Source organism: Octopus bimaculoides, chromosome 1 (genome assembly GCF_001194135.2).
Source record: "Octopus bimaculoides isolate UCB-OBI-ISO-001 chromosome 1, ASM119413v2, whole genome shotgun sequence".
NCBI lineage: Eukaryota > Metazoa > Mollusca > Cephalopoda > Octopoda > Octopodidae > Octopus > Octopus bimaculoides.
The window spans coordinates 144,200,549-144,212,855 of record NC_068981.1 but is presented as its reverse complement, the minus strand read 5'-3'; the positions used below and the strand labels follow the sequence as shown (position 1 = coordinate 144,212,855).

General features: G+C 38.6%; 1 protein-coding gene across 3 annotated transcripts in view; it reads right to left on the bottom strand.

Annotated features, from left to right (window-relative positions):
• Positions 1 to 12,307, bottom strand: part of LOC106868088 (probable ubiquitin carboxyl-terminal hydrolase MINDY-4) — a 105,253-nt gene that overhangs the window by 54,280 nt on the left and 38,666 nt on the right. For all 3 annotated transcript variants that reach the window (XR_008265054.1, XM_014913214.2, XM_014913206.2), the window contains exons 6-7: positions 10,548 to 10,695; positions 1,895 to 2,011 (exon numbers count right to left, since the gene is read on the bottom strand). Coding sequence is in view for 2 of the 3 variants with exons in the window: in XM_014913214.2 (XP_014768700.1) it covers positions 1,895 to 2,011; positions 10,548 to 10,695 (265 nt within the window). In the remaining variant the exon portion in view is untranslated. The remainder of the gene's footprint in view (positions 1 to 1,894; positions 2,012 to 10,547; positions 10,696 to 12,307) is intronic.

The following is a 12,307-nucleotide window of genomic DNA, read 5'->3' as shown; positions in this document are numbered from 1 at the left end:
CCTCCCAGTTCCCAATGAGCCAAAGGTAGACAACATGTGCTGCTAGGAGTAGTTATTCTTTATCTTTTACTTGTTTCAGTCATTAGACTGCAGCCATGCCAGGGCATCACCTCGGAAAATCATTTAGTCAAATGAATAAACCCCAGTACTAATCTTTTTCTTGAGCCTACTACTTATTCTACCAGTCTTCTTTTGCAGAACTGCTAAGTTACAGGAACGTAAACACACCGACACTGGCTGCCAAGTGGTGGGGGACAAACACACACACACATGCACACACACACATGCGCGCGCACACACACACACACACACACACATAATGGGCTGCTTTCAGCCTCCATCTAGCAAATCGACTCAAAAAGCTTTAGTTAGAAGACGCCTTTCCCAAAGCGCCACACAATGGGACTAAACCCAGAACCGATGGGAAGCAAACTTCCTGCCATGCAGCCACTCATAGAATTGATGGAGTTCCAACTTATCGACTCACTTGAACATTACCTGTTCAGGATACCCAGACATGAACCTATCAGTATGCTTAGATACAGTAACTTACAAGTCTGAATATTATTCCACCACCATCCTCTGACAGGTTAGCTAGATATGAACTCCTTGGAAGACTGAGATATGACCCATAAGCTGTACTTAGATATGATCCATTGGTATATCATGACATAATAACCTCTTCAATACAACTGGTTAAGACCCCAGTAATATATCCAGATAAGACCCTTTTAACATATTTAGATAAAACCCATGAGCAAGCATACAGCCCTTACGGAATTCTTAGATACAGCATATTCAGCAAACATAGATAAGACCCTATTAACCTAGCTAGATAAGAGCCCTTCAAAATAGCTAGATAAGATTCTTTTAACATATTTAGATAAGAATAGAAAAACATGAACATAGGCGCAAGAGTGGCTGTGTGGTAAGAAGCTTGCTTCTCAACCACATGGTTCTGGGTTCAGTTCCACTGCATGGCACCTTGGGCAAGTGTCTTCTACTATAGCCTCAGGCCGACCAAAGCCTTGTGAGTGGATTTGGTAGACGGAAACTGAAAGAAGCCCATCGTATATATATATATATATATCTATATATATATATGTAGCTGCATGCCTGTGTTTGTCTCCCCACCATCGCTTGACACTGATGTTGGTGTGTTTACGTCCTTGTGACTTAACGGTTCGGTACAAGAGACCAATAGAATAAGTACTAGGCTTACAAAGAATAAGTCCTGGGGTCGATTTATTCAACTAAAGGCAGTGCTCCAGCATGACCGCACTCAAATGACTGAAACAAATAAAAGAATAAAAAAGTGTACATACAGTTCCTACAGAAACCCTAGATACAATAATTTATTCAATAAACCTACATATGATCTCTTCATCAAGGGAGAATTGATACGACTGTATGATACGTTAGAAATAGCAGTCAAATCTCGCACAAATCACTTGGTTACCATTTAAAAAATAGAAGCTATAACATGGCCATAGCTAATTAGGATTGGTCTTGGTTTATGCAACAATCTCCTCAACATTCCTTGTAGGAACCCAACACCAAACTTATTTAAAGAAAGCATCATCAACATCATCATCATCATCATTATCGTCACCATCATTTAATGTCTGGTCTCCATGCTGGCATGGGTTGGACAGTTTGACAAAGAACTGATTAGCAGGGACCTGTCCGGACTCCAACTGTCTGTTGTGGCATAGTTTCTATGGTTCGATGCCCTTCCTAATGCCATTTCATTTATTCTTTTTTTTATTTTTTTTTTTTTTTTTTTAATATATTTCTAGATGTTTACAAAGTCTAAATAACCATAGATATCTACAAATAAGTTGAAATACTCTGAGCAGAAGTTTCTCGTATTTACAAAATAATTTGACTATACCTTTTTCTGGACTATACCATATTGTAACTTTGGTAGTGAACAGAATTCTAAGTTTTGCTTTGCCCATTCTTGACTAAACTGGGAATTTGGTGAACCAAGAATTAAAGTTTTCAGTTTCTGTTGGAGAGAGAAAAAAAAATACATATATATATATAGGCGCAGGAATGGCTGTGTGGTAAGTAGCTAGCTTACCAACCACATGGTCCCGGGTTCAGTCCCACTGCGTGGTACCTTGGGCAAGTGTCTTCTACTATAGCCTTGGGCCAACCAAAGCCGTGTGAGTGGATTTGGTAGATGGAAACTGGAAAAAGCCTGTCGTATTGTCTTTTTCCTTTTTGAACTATATATATATATATATATATATATACATGTATGTATGTATGTGTGTGTATATGTTTGTGTATCTCTTTGTCCCCCCAGCATCGCATGACAACCGATGCTGGTGTGTTTACGTCCCTGTAACTTAGAGATTCGGCAAAAGAGACCGGCAGAATAAGTACTAGGCTTACAAAAAATAAACTCCGGGGTCAATTTGCTCGGCTATTAAGGCGGTGCTCCAGCATGGCCGCAGTCAAATGACTGAAACAAGTAAAAGAGTAAAAGAGTATATAAACATGTTTTTTCTTTGTATTAATATTGACTTCAAATTTTGGCACAAGACCAGCAATTTCAGGGCAATGAGTGAGTCAGTTACATTGATGCAAGGACTCAGCTGACACTTATTTTACTGTTCCCGAAAGAACGAAAGGCAAAGTCAACCTCGGTGGATTTGAACTCAGAACATAAAAACAGATGAAATACAGCAATATTAATACTATTTTATTTAACATCATATGAGCAATAGCATGCATGGTTGGAGGTTTCAACAAAAAAATTACTGGTTTACAACCTTTATAATGGCAAGGATAACAGGGGATTGATGGGGTAGCATGGGCAGAACATTTATTATAAATGATTCCCTTTGAGGGCACCGATTTATCTAAACCCCACCCCACCCCTGCAATGCATCATCCTAACAATCCCTCCCTCCATCCATGCTCACCACTCACCATATCCACCCCACCATCTTCCACTCTCCTTTCACACACTTGCAAAATTACCTGCCCACTACCCTATCCAACCACCAGTACCACTTTGCTTATAATTCACAGCCCTGTAACTTCAGGGTCTGTCCTGACACCTCTTCACAACAATCTTCTCTCTCCCTCTCCCACTATCTCCCCATCTCTCTCTCTCTCTCTCTCTCTCTCTCTCTCTCTCTCTCTCTCTCTCTCTCTCTCACTCTTTTACTCTCTCTCTCTCATCTCCTCTCTCTGCTCCAACTGGGGTACCCATGTATCCCCTCAGTTCCTGTCTCTCTATCATACTTTTTAACATCTCTTCAACTAGTTTAAAGCCACTTTCTTCAATAATACACACCCACTCAACTGAGGGGTCTTATCTTGTAAGTCACTTGCTGACCTCACAAGTTCAGCACCCAATACAGTCCATAAAGTGTGTACACACACACACACACACACACACACAATGTGTTTCTGCACAATTCCCATCTAACAAACTCCACACACAAAGCATTGCTAAACCCAAGGTTATGGCAGAGAATACTGGCCCAAGACGCCAAGAAATTGAATCCAACCCTGGACCGTGTGATTCATGAAGCAAACCTCTTAACTATGTAGACATGAAATATATGGAAAACATAGAATACACATGTAAAACATGATGATAACTACAGAAGGAAAAATACATTATGCTTTGTAATATCATAATTGTTTACATTCAAATGGATTTCAATAATTGCATGTTACGGTAGCAATTTCTATTACTAAAATTATTATTGAACAGCAGAAATACCATTAATACAATACAATAGATACAATAATTACAATAGAAACAGAAAAATTACAATGTCATATATACAAGAGGGAAGCAGCCAGACTAATTATAGTTTAATTAAATTAATACAATAAGACAAAATTTTAGAGTGGATTTTCAGGTAGGGTAAAATACTGAATGTTATATCTTTTACTTTAATCTTTTGCTTGTCTCAGTTGTTGGACTGTGGTCATGCTGGGGTATGAGCTTAAAGGATTTAGTCAAAGAATGCAACCCCAGTACGTATGGTTTTACAGTCTGGCATTTATTCTGTCAGTCTCTTTTGCTGAACAGCCATGTTATGCAGATGTGAACAAACCAACACTTGTTGTCAAAGCGGTGTGGTGACAGATACAAAGACACATAGAGACATACATACATACATCATCATCATCATCATCATCATCATCATCATCATCGTTTAACCTCTGCTTTCCATGCTAGCATGGGTTGGACGATTTGACTGAGGACTGGTGAACCAGATGGCTACACCAGACTCCAATCTGATTTGGCAGGGCTTCTTTCAATTTCTGTGTACCAAATCCACTCACAAGGCCTTAGTCAACCCAAAGTTATAGTGCAAATCAGATACTTGGCCAAGATGCCATACAGTGGAACTGAACCTGAAAACATGTTGTTAGGAAGCAAACTTCTTAACCACACAGTCATGTCAGTGCATATGAAAAAAAAATTACTTCACCCTTTAGCATTTAACCCTTCCTTTTGTTACCATATTTCTGGTGAGATGCTCTATGTTTCAGTTAATTTTAAATATAACAAAGAATTTAGTGAAATAATTTAGTTATCATGAAGCTAGTATTAGGAACATAAATTGGTGACTAAGGTTTGGTGCAAGATTTCAATTCAGAACTTTTGAAAACAAGACATTTGTATTACAAAGCCAGAGGTGGTTTTTGGTGGGTTGGTATCTAAAGGGTTAAACCAGCCATATCCAGCCCCAAATTTTCTACTTGTTTTATGTTCAAATTGGCCAAATCTGGTCTCCCACCTATACCTAACCATGTCATTCAAAAGATAAGCAATTGCATTGCTGAAATCTCAAAGCTTCAAGATAATGCATGATTAATTCAACCCGATGTGAATGAATATGTATTACATTTAACAGAGCAATTTGAATGCTAAATGGTTAACTGATAATTAATAGTGACATGATTCTCTTCTGTCAATGATATGAATGCTTTTATTTACCATGTGTCCATACGAGAAGACCTCTCGAGGTAAATAATGCAGTATTCAGTGTTCTAACACAACATCCATATTAAGTTGGGTATAAAGAGTGCCTTTTTATTTAACTGGTATTTCCTTCTTGACTGGAGAAAAAAATCAGTCTAATAGTACTTATTACCAGACACATATAGAAAAGGGGAGATAATTTCAAGAAAGATGTAAATTGACTTTGGTAGTATTTGAACTCGGAATGCAGAGAGATGAAACAAATACTGCAAGATATTTTTCCCATGCTCTAATGATTCTGCCAGTTCGCTAAAGAACATCACACTGTTGCTTCAGTATGCATGGCCGATATACAGGGTGGACAACCATGGCTGGAATGTTTTGTTCAATTAAAGCTGATCTGGGGTCGAACAACAACAACAGTGTTATGACCCTTAACAGCATTGTTACCATTTCTAGTGACATCATACAGGAGTAGAAGCCAATGAGAAAGCCTCTAAATGGTCACTCAATCTGCTAGAAATATCAGTAACAAAATTTTTCTCAAATCACACTCTATTCACTTAAAAAAAGGAAGGATGCATTGGAGAGGGATGCTTTAAGTGGGTTTCAAGGTCTTCCTCACAGTGTAGTGTAGCCAATTCAGAGAGAGGTGGGGAGGGGGGGCAAACAGCCAGACAGACAGACAGAAGAATTGACTCCAGTGCATATCTAGTACTTCAAAGATGAATGATGGTGGCTGGAATACTTTAAATCACATATTTATTGGATTACAGCTGAACTGATAAAAAACAACAAATACTACACGATGACGACAACAACAACAACAACAACAACCACCACCTTAGGTGTTCCAGCTTAATATTTCATTTATTTTCTTCAGCGCCTTCATGGAATACTGTTTATTTATGAATTACACCAAATCAATAATGCTGTAACAGAAGGATACAAAGCTAGTGATGACATTGTATCACAAGGTACATAACTCTGCCTACTTTAGTTAGTCAGAGGGAAAATGGAAAGCAGACTCCAATATTTGTTCCGGTTATCTCTACTCTGAGTTCAAATTCTATGGTCAGCTTTACCTTCCATTCTTCTTGGGGTCAATAAATGAATTACTAGATATGCACTGGAGTCGATTCTTCTGTCTGTCTGACTTCCCCCTCACACTATCTCTCTCCCCCACCCCCTCTCAATTGGCTACACTGCACTGTGAGGAACTCTTTGAAACCCTCTTCAGAAATGGAAAAGGGCTGAGTAAGGGGCAACTGTTTCTTCTTAAAGGAAAAAAAAGTAATATACTACATACTTTTTTATCTTTTAGTCACCAGGGAAAATAGTGCCTCTGACCCTTTACTGGGCCTCCATGACTGATTGGAAGAAGAGAAAGAAGAAAGCATCCTCAAATGAGAGGCCTGGTTTGAATGCAACAGAGTGGACTCTGTTAAAAGCATCCAAGGTCCTGGGCTGTGGTGTAAAATTGGGCAACTGATTAGGTGTACCACTCCACGCAGGCATGGCAAGATTTGAACTCAGAATGCAAAGACCAGGAACAAATATCGCAAAGCATACAATCCAACAATTTGACAATTCCAATAATCCAACACCTTGGATCAGTACTTTGTTTTGTGCTTTTTTCTGTTGACCCCCTAAAAGGATGACAGGTAAAGTGGACCTTGGCAAGGTTTAGTCTCAGAATGCAGAATGTCAGAACAAATTCCAGAAAGCATTCTGTCCGACAATCTAAAGACAATGCCAACTTTCCACCGTAAAACTTGAACTGTCAAATTGAGACTGATTTATTGTTTCGCATAGAAAAGAAATAAAGAATTGTAAATATAAACTAAGAGCAGGTAAGGCCTTGTGATTAAGAATCTCACTTTGCAACCACATGGTTTTGGGTTCAGTGCCACTGCACTGCACTGCACCTTAGGCAAGTGTCTTTTGTTACATCCCCAGGCTGACCAATGCTTTGTGAGTGAATTTGGTAGATGGAAACTGTGTGGAAGCTCATTGTGCATGTGTAGCGGGTGATTGTATGTATGTATGTGTGTGTATCTTTTTGTTAGTTGTCTTTGTGTTTATTCCCTACCATCACTCGACAACTACTGTTGATTAGTTTACATCCCTATGACTTCGTGGTTCAGCAAGATAGACTAACAGAATAAATATCAGGCTTTAAAAAAAGGCACTGGAGTCGATTTGTTTGGCTAAATTCTTCAAGGCAGTGCTCTAGCATGACCACAGTCCAATTACTAAAACAAGTAAAACAAAAAGATGAAATACTGTGCACGTTTTTTTTTCTCTCTTTATTTTGTAATAGATCAAAGAAATATATATCTCTTTTATTTGAGCCATTTCTCTTGATTCCAAATTGCTGTCAAAGTGTAGAATGTATATCAAGACAAGATAAATATCCTCTTGGTTCATTGTATTCTTCTAGCTTTCCTCTCAGCTCAACTGAATACCCGGCAAATATCATAATCCATAACTGAACTCAGTTCTACTGATGTCAAGTAAACTGGGAGACTCTGTCAAAATAATTGGTCCATTCATTTTGTTTCTGTCAGGTAGAATTTATTCCACATACTTCTTATTCTTAAAGTCAGAGAGTAGAACTGATTTAATCCGTTTCTTTTGTAGTAATGAAGAAAATAAAACTCATTATAAGTTTAAAATATTTTTCTTTTAAATTTAAGATTTAGTATATCTTCTTCTTGCTGGGGGAACTGACTGGAATAATGGAACTGACCCTAATTTCTATTCTTTAGTTTTCATTGACCTCCAGTGAAAAGTATTAAAATAGCAGTGAAAATGTAAAACAAAATTTCTATCTACAATATCAGAAAGTTGTCCTGATGTTACTCTGGGCCAAAAGTTCTCAATCTTTTTGACACCGTGGTACAAAGGCGTCCAAACAAAAATCTACTAGTGCATGGAAAATTAAAATTCACTGGTACATGGAAAATTAAAATTTACTGGTGCACTTTAATGGGGAATTAAAAATTACAAGTGCATGCTACATGGAAAAGTAAAAGTAACAGATGCAGCCTGCATGGAGAATCAAAAACTACTGATGCATTTTCTTTCGATACTTAGAAATTACTGGTACACTTTGTAAGAAAATTTTTGAAAAACCAACAATGTTTAGAAGTTAAAATTTTAGAGAAAAATATTTTTAAGAATAATTGCTTCTCTACTTTTAACAATCATAATTGTGTATGGCAAAATTATGAATAACATATTTTAAACGATGTTTCAGCATTAATATGAATTTTCTGAAGCAGATTATATTTTCAAATATCTGTGGTGCACCTGTGTTCTACAGTGCATCATTGAACCATAGTGCACTGCTCATGTTATTTGTATTTCTTTTTGTCTTTTAGTCAGGAGGTAAGCAGTGCCCATAACTTTTTACAGAGCCTCCAAGACTGATAGGAGAGAGAGAAAGAGGAAGTTATTCACAAGTCAAAGACCTGGCCCAAATTCTTACAGCAGAGTGGAATCTTCTAAAGGAACCCAGAGTACCCGATGATTGTGCTAAACTGGTTGACAGGTCATGACCCACCAATGTAGGACTGGTTGGGATTTTAAACACAGAACACAAAGAGCTGGAATAAATATCACAAGATATCCTGTGCAAGTTTCTTATAGTTCCACAAACCACAAGCATGGGTGGGTGGTAAGAAGCTTGCTTCCCAACCACATGGTTCCCGGTTCAGTCCCACTGTGTGGTACCTTGGGCAAGTGTTTTCTACTATAGCCTCAGGCCAACCAAAGCCTTGTGAGTGGATTTGGTAGACAGAAACTAAAAGAGTCCCATCATACACACACACACACACACACGTACATACACACACCACACACACACGTACATACACACACCACACACACACACACACGTACATACACACACCACACACGCATGTACATACACACACCACACACACACGTACATACACACACCACACACACACATATGTATGTATGTATGTATGTATGTATGTATATGCATATATATGTATGTGTGTGTGTGTATGTGTGTGTCTTTGTGTTTGTGTTTGTCCCCCTCCACCACTTGACAACCAGTGTTGGTATGTTTATGTTCTCATAACCTAGTAGTTCAGCAAATAGAGATCAATAGAATAAGTACCAGGCTTAACAAAAAAGTCGATTTGTTCAACTAATGCTCTTCAAGGTGGTGCCCCAGCATGGCCACAATCAAATGATGGGAACAAGTCAAAAAATAAAAGATAAAAAATCTAGGCGTAGGAGTGATGTGTGGTAAGTAGCTTGCTTACCAACCACATGGTTCCGGGTTCATTCCCACTGAGTGGCACCTTGGGCAAGTGTCTTCTACTATAGCCCCGGGCCGACCAAAGCCTTATGAGTGGATTTGGTAGACGGAAACTGAAAAAAGCCCGTCGTATATATGTATATGTGTGTGTGTGTGTGTGTGTGTGTGTGTGTGTGTTTGTGTGTCTGTATTTGTCCACCCAACATTGCTTGACAACCGATGCTGGTGTGTTTACGTCGCCGTAACTTAGCAGTTCGGCAAAAGAAACGGATAGAATAAGTACTAGGCTTACAAAGAATAAGTCCTGGGGTCGATTTGCTCGACTAAAGGTGTGCTCCAGCATGGCCATAGTCAAATGACTGAAACAAGTAAAAGAGTGTCCTGGATTGGTACATTTTAACTGACCCCAGAAAGATAACAGACAAAATTGATTGCAGCAGGGTTTGAACACAGAGTGAAAAGAATCAGAACAAATACTGCAGGGTGTTGTATCCAACATTCTAATCATTCTGCTAATTCATCACCTTGAAGTTTTAAAGTCAAGATTGACAGACAAAATTCTAACCAGAACCATTTTTTTTACTATATTTCAATTGAGATATACTTCCTCTATTCCAATCAATTTTGAAAGTAATGAAACATTTTTTTCATCATTATTACTGCAGCATTTTTAAGGATAAAATTTTTGGTGGTGTCTCTTTCAGCTTTTTATGTTCTGAGTTCAAGTTCTGCCAAGGCTGACTTCGCTTTTCATCTTTTCGGGGTTGATAAAATAAGTACCAGTTGAACACTGGGGTTGATATCATCAACTAGCCCCTTCCCACTAAAATCGCTGGCCTTGTGCCAAAATTTGAGACCATTATTAATGTGATGTTTAAGGCAGTGAGCTGGCAGAATCATTAGCACATGTGGCAAAAGGCTTAAGAGCATTTTGTCCATCTTCATGCTCTGAGTTCAAATTTCGCCATGGTCAACTTTGCCTTTCATCCTTGTGGGGTTGATAAATTAAATAAATTAAACACTGGGGTGGATGTAATTGACTAATCCTCTCCCGCAAAATTTCAGGCCATGTGCTTTTATTAGAAAAGATTATTAATATGATGTTTGTAACACAAATTAACACAAAATTTTGATGGAAGATTTGAATTTAGATAACTTTTTAACAGGAAGTTTGAATCACAGAACAAGAGGTGATCACAGGCAGCTAGGTATCAAATGGGATTTCACATATTTTTCGAAATTAAACAACTAAAGAAACAGTTAATATCTGTAACATTTATCACTTACCATAGCAGTATTGAGATCTATTGGTTTTCTTACAGTAGACATGGGAGCTGTTTGAGAAATTCTTGATGAGGGTACTGTAAAGTCTAAGAATTCAGAATCATCAACATCTTCTATACTTAAACCCTTTAATGTCTCAACAGAGGAACTCCTGAAAATGTGGAGAAAAAGTGAAAATAAGTCTGTATAAAGAAGAGAAAAGTGAACCAAATTCTTAGTAAATAGGAGAGCAGACAAATCACAAATCCCTTCAAGTAGATGACTCTACACAATCTGTAGAAAAGGCGTAGGTAGTTGCTCCATAAGATGTACCCGGTGTAAGCTATGGACATATAAGAGGTGCAGCAATATCAGAGGGAGGTTAACAGGGAAAATAGTTTGTGTGTGTGGAAGGTGCACAGGTACAATTAACACCTGAAATGTACAGAAATAGACTGAATCAAATGTCAGCGGGAAGGCTAGAAGTAGTTTGTAGCTTCCATTATCTAGGTGACCAAGTCAGTAGCAAAGGTGGATGCTCCGAGAACAGAGCTGCTAGAATAAGAATAAGTGAGGCAATGTTCAGAGAGCTCCTACTCCTGTTAATAGTAAAGGGCATCTCCCCCAGAGTGAAAGGCATATTGTACTATGCCTGTGTGTGAACAGCCATGCTACACAGAAGTGAAACATGGACTGTGACCACTGAGGACATGTGAAGGCTTTAAAGAAATGAACCTAGTATGCTTTGCTGGATGTACAATGTCAATGTGCATGCACAACAGAGTGTAAGTGTCCTGAGAGAAAAGTTGGGCATATGTATTATCAGTGAGGTGTGCAAGAGAGAAGACTGTTCTGGTATGATCATGTGATGTGTGTGGACAAGTACAGCTGTATGAAGTGCTGATTTCTAACAGAGAAAGGAACCTGTGGAAGGGGCAGACCCAGGAAGACGTGGGGTGAAGCATAATCTTTGAGTATTGGGCCTCATGGAGGCAATGACAAATGACCAAGACCTTTGGCAATATGCAGTGCTTGAGAAGACCCATCAGGCCAAATGAAATCATAGTTGTGGCTGATGCCAGTGTCACGTAACTGGCTCCCATGCTAGTGGTATGTAAAATGCACCCTTCGAACTTTGGGCTTCACAGAGGCTATGACAAGCGACCGAGACCTTTAGCAATATATTATGCTTCAGAAGGCACTGAGCTGGCAGATTAGTTAGCATGCTGGGCAAAATGTTTAGCAGTATTTCATCTGAGTTCAAATTCCACCAAGGTCTACTTTGCATTTCATACTTTCAGGATTGATAAATTAAGTGCCAGTTAAGTACTGGGTTTCAATGTAATCAACTATTTCCCACAAATTCCAGGCCTTGTGCCTATAGCAGAAAGGAATATATTGTGTTTGAGGAGAATTGTCAAGCCAAGTCATGGTCAATGTTGGTGTTTTGTAACTGGCACTCAATCCGGTGGCATGTAAAAAGCACCCACTACACTCTTGGAGTGGTTAGGACTAGGAAAGACATCCAACTGTAGAAACATTGCCAAGTCAGATAAGAACCTGGTGTAGCTCCAGAGCTTACCGGTTTTCAGTCAAACCATCCAATCCATGCCAGCATAGAAAACAGATGTTAATGATGATGATAATGTGTGTGTGTGTGTGTGTGTGTGTGTGTGTGTGAGTGTGTGTGTGTGCGGGCACACACACAAATATACACACACATACATATATATATATACATACATATATACATACATATATATATATATATATATATATATATA